This window comes from Elephantulus edwardii, unplaced genomic scaffold (genome assembly GCF_000299155.1).
Source record: "Elephantulus edwardii isolate Elephantulus edwardi_28Jun2011 unplaced genomic scaffold, EleEdw1.0 scaffold00168, whole genome shotgun sequence".
Classification (NCBI taxonomy): domain Eukaryota; kingdom Metazoa; phylum Chordata; class Mammalia; order Macroscelidea; family Macroscelididae; genus Elephantulus; species Elephantulus edwardii.
The window spans coordinates 5117114-5127533 of NW_006399918.1; the positions used below are offsets into that span (position 1 = coordinate 5117114).

General features: G+C 42.9%; 1 protein-coding gene across 1 annotated transcript in view; it reads left to right on the forward strand.

The window, feature by feature from the left end:
- The first annotated feature begins 3782 nt into the window (after window positions 1-3782).
- The window catches only part of ATP1A4 (ATPase, Na+/K+ transporting, alpha 4 polypeptide), a 67847-nt gene continuing 61209 nt past the window's right edge, over window positions 3783-10420 (forward strand). Inside the window, exons 1-4 of the mRNA XM_006895461.1 lie at window positions 3783-3839; window positions 4010-4069; window positions 6132-6335; window positions 6895-7008. Coding sequence (XP_006895523.1) covers window positions 3783-3839; window positions 4010-4069; window positions 6132-6335; window positions 6895-7008 — 435 coding nt within the window. The remainder of the gene's footprint in view (window positions 3840-4009; window positions 4070-6131; window positions 6336-6894; window positions 7009-10420) is intronic.

Sequence of the window (10420 nt, forward strand, 5' to 3'; positions counted from 1 at the left end):
AGGGTTTCCAAGAATGTAATCTTTCCAGAAGCTGACTGCACATCTTTCACCCACTGAGAAGCTGTAGCTTTGAATCCTTGACCTTTTGGTTAAGAGCCAAGCACTTGACCACTGAGCCACCAAGGATCTTTACAAGCAAAACTAATTACACTTAGTTCATGCTTTTTATTGAGCACATACTATGGTTCTCCTTGCAGAGAGAATTCCATTTGAATTCTCTCCCTCATCATCTTTATGGCAATCCCTCTTTATAGACCAGGAAAGGCAGGCAGAGATAGAGTTTAGGGAGCTTACTAGCAAGTTATACAGCTGGTGAACAAGAGGAACCCTATTGTACATAGGGTTTTTGAAGGCTTATTATTTCAGAAGTGGGTGGCCAATCCTAGTCTGTCTTAATTTGGATGCTCTGATTTAGAACACTATCTGACAGACAAGCATTTTACCAGAAGGAACAATTAGGTTCAGTGTTGGTCCCCCCCTCTTTGGCGTGTGTGTCTTGTCCCTTTTCCACTCCTCCAGCACGCCCTTCCCCTCCCGCCTACCCCAGCCAGCACCTGCCTCCCCCCATCCAGTCCTTGATATGATGGCTCAGGCCTCAGGTTACTTCTTTGATAGCTCATATCTAGTGCTGGTCTAGTGCTGGTCTCACACGCTGCTGCTAGTCTCTCGTGAGTTTAGGAGGCTCTAAGTCCAAATCCTATATACTAGCTTTAGGGAAGTATTTCTCTCTGAGTTAGTTCTGGGGAAAGGTCATTTCTCTGAGCTTCTGCTCCAGGACTTTCTTCTTGTGACTTAGTGTCTCTGATCTGTTTGCCGCACACTGGTGTCACAGTAAGAAAATTTCCCAGGTGAGGGTGATGTTTCCTCAAGATTTTGTAAGCTGGTGTTGTCTACTTGATTTGAGATGGCATAGGTGAATCTGTAATCTTCCTGCTTGCAAAACCCAGGGCTTCCCAAAACTGGGTTGGAGCACTTTTAATTCCCTGACTGTCAGCAAAGCCTGGTGGAATTCTGAGAAGATGGAGTACACAGAGTCACTGTAACAAACAAAAAGAATCTGCTGACATAGAAGAATGTAATGATACACCATATGATCAAGAGGCATTGATGATGAAGGAGAATGTTCAAGCTACTCTGAAATAATTGGCAAAAAACAAGGCCCCAGGAATTGATGGAATATCAGTAGACATATTTCAACAAACAGACGCTGCCCTGAATATGCTCACCAAGTTGTGCCAAAAAATCTGGAGGACAACCAGCTGGCCAACCTACTGGAAGAGATCTATATTTATTATCGTTAAAAAAAAAGAAGATGATGACAGTGTGCAAATTATTGAACAATATCACTAAAATATCACTGAAATTGTATGCAAAGTCCTATATGCAAAGATTACCCAAAAACAACTGGAACAGTACATTGACAGAGAACTACCAGAAATATAAGCTGGGTTTGGAAGAGGCCATGACACTAAAAACATTATCGCCAATGTCAGATGGATCTTGGCTAAAAGCAAAGAGTATCAGAGGAATGTCTTTCTGTGTTTCATTGACTATGCAAAAGCATTTGGCTGTGTGGATTACAACAAATTGTGGCTCACATTGAGAAAATTGGGAATCCCAGAATACTTGAATTGTGCTTATGTGAAACCTATACTTGGACCAGGAAGCAATGGTGAGAACAGAGCAAGGAAACACTGCATGGTTCAAAATCAGGAAAGAAGTACATCAGGGATGTGTCCTGTCTTCTCACTTTTTCAGTCTGTATGCACACAGATCATTGAAGAGGCTGGACTTTAGGAGGAGGAAAGTGATATCAGGATTGGAGGAAGATTCATCAGCGGCCTGAGTTACACAGATGATAAAACCTGCCGAAAAACTTGCTTGCTGAAACTGAGGGGAACCTGAAGCATTTGCTGTGGAAAGTCATTTGAAGCTCAGCATCAAGAAGACAAAGATTCTCACCACTGGGCCAATTGGTAGCAGCACCATGATAGATGCAGAAAAGATTGGGATTGTTAACAATTTCAGTTTATTTGGCTCCACAATCAATACTCTTGGCACTCAAGTCAGGAATTCAAAAGGTGAATTGCATTAAGGAAATCTGCTATCAGGGACCTCTCCAAAGTGTCAAAGGGAAAGAGCAATGGTCTCAGTATAGAGATTAAGGTGCACCTGATTCAGGCCATGGTCTCTACAATATTTGCTATGCATCAGAGATATGGACAATGTATGACAGAATAAATGTCTTTGAGTTTTAGTGTGGAGAAAAGTGTTGACCATATCATGAACTGCCAAGAGAACAAACAAGTCTGTCTTGGAGAGGGTAAAACCAAGATGCTCCTTGGAGGCAAGGATTTTGAAGCTCCGTCTCACGTACTTCCAACATGTAGCCAAAAGGGACAGGTCCTTGGAGAAGGACATCATGCCTGGAAAGGTGTAGGGGCAGCGTAGGAAAGAAAGACCCCAGATGAGATGGATTGACCCAGTAACTGGGATGATGGAGGTAGGTGTGCCGGAGACAATGAGACTGACTCAGGATAGGATAGTTCTATTGTATATAGGATTGCTATGAATCTCTAAAGACTCAACAGCACATCACAATAAACACAGGGACCATGATTCGTCTCAAAGAATCTCTTCTGTTACATGTTGTTGTTATGTGCTGTTGAGTCTGAACCAATTCATAGCTGATCCTCCAGCAGGTTTTCAGAGGCTATCAATCATGTAGGAGGAGATTGCCCATCTTTCTCTCTCAGAGCAATTGGTGAATTCAAACCACGTATCTTCAGGTTGGCAGCACAACTCCTTGCCTCTAAGTCACCAGAGATCCCTTCTATTATATGACTTCCTAAAAACACAAGAGAAAACTCACTCGGTGTTGGTGGAGTCTGCCTCACTAAACACTTCACTCACACTGAGAGTCCCTGTTTTGTGAGTGTCAGGGGAACCACTGAGCCCCAGAAATCTACAGAACTAAGCTGGGACTTTAGTTTTGCTCTCAGACAGAAATTCTCTGCTCCAGTCATCCACAGATCTCAAGACTGAGAGCTGAAGGTTTTCTGTTAGAATTAATATGAGGCCTTTGTGATGACTTGATAGAGCTGGGCTGTTGCTATGGCGCCCACTGGGTTGGGGCTCCCAGTCATCCTTGGAGTCAATTCACTCCCACTACATTTCCCACCACTTGATTGTGATCAAGACACCTACTTAGTCTCTACCTCTTGTTTCTAGAGGCCCTCACTCTTCAATTTGTCAGCTCCAGCTGCTTACCGGTTCACATTCGCCTTCCCTCTTTCACCACCTCACCCTTTTCTCATTTCTCAATGCTTTCATTCCCAGCACTTCCTCCTGTTACCTCTCACTGCTTCTCTGGGCTGCATTTTCTCCCCTCTTGGTTTCACTTGTCTCTCCTCTCTGGCCTTTAGACTCATTTCTCTACATTCTCTCCCAGTCCTGGCCTCCCTCCTCACCTCTTTTTCCCTTCCACAGCTCTACTACATTCTTTGTGCTTCCTTCCCTTTCCTCACTCCACCATTTTGTTATTTTGTCCCTTACATTTCCTCTCCTTATACTCTCTTGCTACCTTCCTTTCACCCCCTAATCTCTTCCTTCCTTTCATTTACCTTATTCTCTTTGCTTTGTGCCCATCAGTTGAACTGGGCCAGCTATATTCAGAGAAAACCATGGAGTCTCAGGACAAAAAGAAAAAGTCAAAGACTTTTGCTGAGAAGGCTGTAAGCAAAACATCCATTAAGAAGCCTAATACCCAAAGGAAAGCAAACATGAAGAAAAAGAAAAAGATTGACAATATCGAGAATCTAAAGAAGGAAGTGGTTATGGTGAGAACATTTCAGATGATTGCTGCCCAATTGCTCTCTAAAAACGTTCCCCGTCAACCCTTTTAATCTTACCTTGAGAACTAATCACGTCTTCCCCTGGATGTTTCTTCTCCCATCCCCTGGAAATGCTCTGGGCTCACTCCTTTTCCTCAATGACTCTACCCCCTCAGAATGATCACAAATTAACCTTGGAAGAGCTGAGTGCCAAGTATTCTGTGGACCTGGAAATGGTGAGTGAAGGAACTCCCAAGGGAAGCAGAGAGCCCTGACTCTGATGCTAAGGCTACCAGAGTGAAAAGGGACCTAGAAATCAAGCCCCTTTACCTGGAAACCATGTTCTTGCCCCTTAACATCCTATAAGAATAAGTGTTATGGGACAAAGGCTAGAAAAAGATGATTCTACAAGTAACTACTCCCAAAGAACTCAGTACTGGTATCTAAAAGAGCAAGAATGGTCTAGTGAAGTGATTGTGAAACTTTTGTACTCAAGATCCCTTAATAGTCTTAGAAATTACAGAATATCCTCAAGAATTTCTGCTTATGAGAGTTGCATTTACTGGCATTTAGTGTCTTAAAGATTAAAATGGAGACACTGAAACTATATTTACTGGATTATTTAAAAATAAGTTTAAATCCATTATATATTAGTAAAAGAATGTTTTTCTGATAAATAACTATTTTATTTAAAAAATCCATAATGCTATTTTACATTTCCATTAACTTCCTTTTTGTCCCTATTTCAAATAGAAGATAGCCAGATTTCCACATCTTTTCCGTAGTCAGTTTTGTTGTGATACCACATGTCATGCAGTCCTTGGAAAACATGACCACACATCTTAAGAGAATGGAAATGAAAAAAGCAAATAATGACTTAGTGCTATTGGGAAAATGACTTGCCTTTCTGGGTCCCCTGAGGGGTCTAGGGACCCTAGAGTTCTCCAGGCCACACTTGGAGAACTCGCCTCACCCTACTGCCCTCAAGTTGCTTCCACATCTTTCGAACTCCATTGGGTTCCTGTGGCTGTAAATCTTAACAGCCTCAAGGAGACTGCCCATCTTCTTCCATCAAAGCAGCCGGTGGATTTGAACCATCAGAGATACAACCTTTTGATTAGCAGCCCAACACCCAGCAGACTAGACCGCCCACAGCGCGTTGTCCTCGAGAAAAGGCCAACTTCACTTTTAGATTAGTCATTAAAGCTAAAGGGGAGCAGGGCATGCCCATTCAGTTGTACCACAAAAGAAAACGTCTGGCAATCTCCTTCAATTTAGATTACTGACGAGAAACAAAACCTATGGAGCATTCTACTTTCCACATAGTGGGTCACCATGAGATAAAATTGACTTGACAGCAACTAACAACAACAAAAAGTAGTGACAGTTTTTACTCACTTTTAATAACACAAAACAAAAATATTCTACAAGGTTCTTATTCAGCATTTACCAGGCCCAAGAGAGATGTTTTGAAACATTTATATATTATTTGTTGTTTGTTGTTATGTGCCGTCAAGTCGTTTGCGACTCATAGCGACCCTATGTACAACATCCCTAAACCCTGCTCTATCCTGCGCCAACCACACCCCCTCTGACACACCCATCCCGATTACCCCAGTCACTGAATCAATCCACCTCATGGAGGGTCTTCCCCTCCTGCGCTGTCCCTCTACTCTACCCAGCATGATGTCCCTCTCCAAAGACCTGTCTCTCCTTGCAACATGTCCAAAGTATGTCAGACAAAGCCCCAGAATCCTTGCCTCCAAGGATGAATCTGTTTGTTTTCTTGGCAGTCCATGGTACATTCAATACTCTTCTCCAGCACCACAGCTCAAAGGCGTCAATTCTCCTTCTGTCCTCCCTAGTCATTGTCCAATTCTCTGATGCATAACAAGTGATTGCAAAGACCATGGCCTGTATCAGGCGCACCTTAGTTTCCAAAGAGACACTGTTGCTCTTGAGTACTTTAGAAAGGTCCCTAACCACAGACTTTCCCATTGCAATACGTGTTTTTATTTCCTGGCTGCTGGTGCCAAGAGTGTTGACTGTGGAGCCGAGCAAATTTATATATTAACCTATAAATTAAAAACCCTTCCTATCTGAATACTCTAAATGCTATTCTTTCTTTAATAGTATTCCTTGTACAAATTTTAAAGTCCTACCCTATCTTGGAAGGACTCTCAGACCTTCAGAGACCTTCTTTCATGTGTGAATAGCAGAACTAGAATCGGAAGCTGGATTTCCTTTCATCATAATGGCTTCTATTTTCACTATTTCTCTCATTTCTCTCCCATACAGGGCCTTACCCCTGAACAAGCACAAGAAATTCTAGAACAAGAAGGACCCAATACACTTACTCCACCCCCCACCACTCCAGAATGGGTCAAATTCTGTAAACAAATGTTTGGTGGCTTCTCCATCCTGCTATGGACTGGTTCCATTCTCTGCTTTGTGGCGTATGGCATCCAGTTCTATTTTCATGATGCGTATACCAATGATAATGTGAGTTTGTTCAACTACTAGTGCTCTGCACAGCACAACCCAGACCCTACTCAGCCTCTGATACCCTCTTGCTCAGCACCTAGGACTCCTGACATCCCCTGGCCCAAATCCTTCCTACACCTAGGATTTTCTACCATAAGCCTCTTTTCTGTGTTGGTGTTTCTCACTTTGTATCTAGAAAGCTACTGGCCCAGCACTGCAGGACTCATCATTTCCCCAGAAACCTGCTCCCTTTCAATTATCTACCCAACTAGTAATCACTCACCTAGCAATCCCTTCCTCACTTCTCTAAAAGTCCCTCACCATGCCCCCCTTATCTGCCATAAGTAACCATCTTAGAGAGGAAGTTAGGCCTTCTCTGATCTAGGATTTTGCCGCCATCCTCACTATAGCTCGGTTACTTCACAAAAACCCCAAGTGTGCTGGCCCCATCTCAGGTTCTTTTCCAACTGAGCCCTCTGGCTTCTTCTGCTTAGAGGAATGACCATCACCTCTGCAAAGTGATTTTCTGAGGATAGAGAGGAAGAAAACGATCCTCTGGTAAATCCTTTCTCTCCAGCTGTACCTGGGCGTGGTGCTAGCCATTGTGGTCTTTATCACTGGCTGCTTCTCCTACTATCAAGAAGCCAAGAGCTCCAGGATCATGGATTCTTTTAAGAACATGGTTCCTCAGGTAGGGCTGGTGTGGGAGGTTCCTGTGAAAGGAGACGGAGAAATACACGGATGTGCTGTCCTATAGTGAGGGAACTCGATGAGCCTGGCCAGAGGGGTCTCTGTCAGTGGCTTCAGAAGCACCTGGGGAAAGGCTGTGGGGAAAGGCTGTGATATCCTGAGAAGGACACAGAACCACATACAGAGTAGACGGTCCTGAGAAATGTAACTTGAGTCTAATCATTAGGCAACACCAAACAAAACCCAAATAAGAACCTTCTAGAAGGCCCTTAGACACCCTTCAAATCTGGAACTGAATTCACTCCTAGGGATCACCTTCCAGCCAAACCATAGACAGACCTAGACAGTGGGAAAGAGAAAGGGTCTGCGAACGAGAGGAAGACCCTCAATAAGATGGTTGACACAGGGACTACGAAAATGGGCTCACGCATTTGAGGATGGTACAGAGTAAGACAAGGGTCAGACCTGTAGCTCATAGGGCTGCTCTGAATCCCAGTGGACTTAACACAGAGTGAACAATAACATCCATGAAGAGTGTGTTCCTTGGAATAATCAAGGAGATGAGACCAAATGGGCAACACGTACCCAAAAACAAAACTCAGAAGACAGGACAAGGAAAGAAAGATGGGTGAATGGAAATGAGGAAACCAGAGAGGAAGTGGGGAGAATGCTCTTGTAAGGAGGAAAGCATGTAAGCATGTAAGGAGGAAATTGCAACTAAGGTCACAAACCAAAATGTGTATAAATGGTTGAATGGGAAACTAATTTTTCCTGTAAACATTAACTCAAACAAAAATAAATGTTAGAGAGAAAAGTGGGGAGTGTAGTAGGGTAAGGAGCTGGGTTCTTCTAAAAGTCAATGACATAGAAGACAACAGCTGTGTAAATATTCCAGATTAAAGGAGGCTAACGGGATTTACCATTAAATTCAATACCTCGCTTTACATGAAATCTGAACTGGAGAAAGGGAAAAAAAAATTATAAAGGATATTGGATAAATTGACCAAACTAGAATACAGACAGATTTAACAGTTGTACTGATGTGAAATGGACTAGTTGGGGAAATGGTTTTGTGGTTGTGTATAAGAATATCCTACTTTTTAAGAAATGAAACTGAAATATTTAAGGTAAAATTTTGTGGTATCTGTAACTTAACCCTCAAATGGCTCAGAAAACAAGAAACCGGGGGTGTGTGTGTGTGTGAGAGAGAGAGAGAGAGAGAGACAGACAGACAGACAAAGCAAGCACAAAAGATAGAGCAATAAGATACAATGGTAATAAGTGAGTCTTGGTAAAAATCATACAGATGACCTTAATACTATTTTTATTCTTTTAACTTTTATGAATATTTAAAATTATTTTCAAGTACCAGGAGATAAAATGTCAGTGGACAGGGCTGTTAAACACTGGCCTGAAAAGTTGCAAAGGAACAACTTCCACAATTTCTCAAGCACATGATTGGATGCTAGCATTATAGCCCAGGATTTTCTTCTTCCTTTCATGATGAAAAAAAAAAAAAATCTAATTTTTGCTTTGCATAGTACTTAAAGTGCTTTGGTAGAGTGGTCTAAAAGAGTGGATAATATATTGGTTATCTTTTGCTGCCTGAAAACTATCCCCAAACCTAACGGCTTTAAACAGCAAATATATTACTTCTCACCATTCTGTAGGTTGGCTAGGATTTTGTTTAGTCTATGCTGGCATCATGTAAGACTGAATCGTCTCAGGCTAAGTCACTCTCACGTTCATAGCCTCAGCTGGGATAACTGAATCGTCTCAGGCTACCTCACTCTCAAGTTCATAGCCTCAGCTGGGATAACTGAATCGTCTTGGGCTACCTCACTCTCTTGTTCATAGCCTCAGCTGGGATAACTGAATCGTCTTGGGCTACCTCACTCTCTTGTTCATAGCCTTGGCCGGGATAACTGGAGCCAGGGCCTTTTTCCTCCTAGTTCCCCTCCTCTGAGAGGCTAGCTCAGGCTTGTTCACATACAAGCAGGTTTCCCACACTACAGAGCACCAACCTCGATGTTCTGCTACCTCTCATTTTATGAGAACCCAATGATTAAGCAGACCATGTGGCCAAACCCTGATCCAAAAGGTAGAGAGAAAAGACTCCACCTTTTTTTTAAGGATTAGAGACGGTTTAATGGTTGTGATTGTCTTTTTTTTTTTTTATGCAACTCAAGTTTTATTTTTATAGTGGTCTCTTCGATGATTTTTAGAAATGATATACTTAGTCATATCACACTTTGTAAAACTCTGCCCCAAAACATCCAATTCCATTCTTTATCCGAAACACAGAAATTATAATTGTGCTCAAAGAGAAAAAGCAGTCTTTCTGATTTTTCTTAGGGTTTAGTAGAATATAACTAACTGATTCTTTGTCAGCCTGGGGTATTCTTCCATACTAGAAAAATCAACTATACAATTATGGGATATGTGCAAATGGGTATATACCAAAGAACTGCAAAACTTTAATCCGTATCTACTTTCAGTTTGTTAAATAATTCCTTGAGTGGCCACTGAAGGAAATAGCATCCTTGTAGACCAATCACAAATGTCTAATTCTTAGAAAGACAGTTCTGATTGTACTGATCCAAATAATGCAGTGGCAGCAGGCTGGGTAGAGAGATCACCAGCTTTTGGTTTCTCCAAAGGCCATCTTGCTTGACTTGGGAGGGCTTGGGAACACCCACAAGTTATCTTCCAGAGAATTTCCGGCACAGGAGCTGTGTTCCGCAAAGTGAGTCTGGTTTTCTCGACGCTGCCACTGCTGCTTTGCCAGCGAAGGCAGCTGCTTGGGGAGCACCAAAACAGGGTGTCCATGGCTCCCAGCTCACCTGCGCCAGGGTGGGGGGTGGGGAGACATCCAGAGGACACCTACTGGCTGGTCAGCGCTCACCAGACCTGGGTTCGCCGTTCAGGACCTGCGTGGGCTGGCAGGCATGCTGTGGGCAGAGCAGGCAGAGGAATACACAAGGGGCCCAAAACCATGCAGGGCACAGCCACTCTTCAATTCTGATGCCACATTCCTCATAAAGTTCAGCGTCCTGAACGACAGGATGCATCCCTGACAGACACATTTCCTGATCTTGAATCATGCAGTGTGTCCCTGCTGTTCTGACTGCTGCTTTTTTAGATTTCGTTAAGCACAATCAGGTGTTCTGAAATTCCCAATCTCCTCAAGGTTAGCCACAATTTGTTGTGATCCAGTCAAATGCCTTAGTCAAAGAAACACAGACACTCCTCTGGTACTCTCTGCTTTCAACCAAATCCATCTAACGGTGGCAATGATGTCCCCAGTGCCACTGCCTCTTCTAAATCTAGCTTGCACATCTCATAGTTCTCTGCTGATGTACTGGTGCAGCTGTTTTGGATAATCTTCAGCAGGCCCTCGCTTGTGTGTGTTA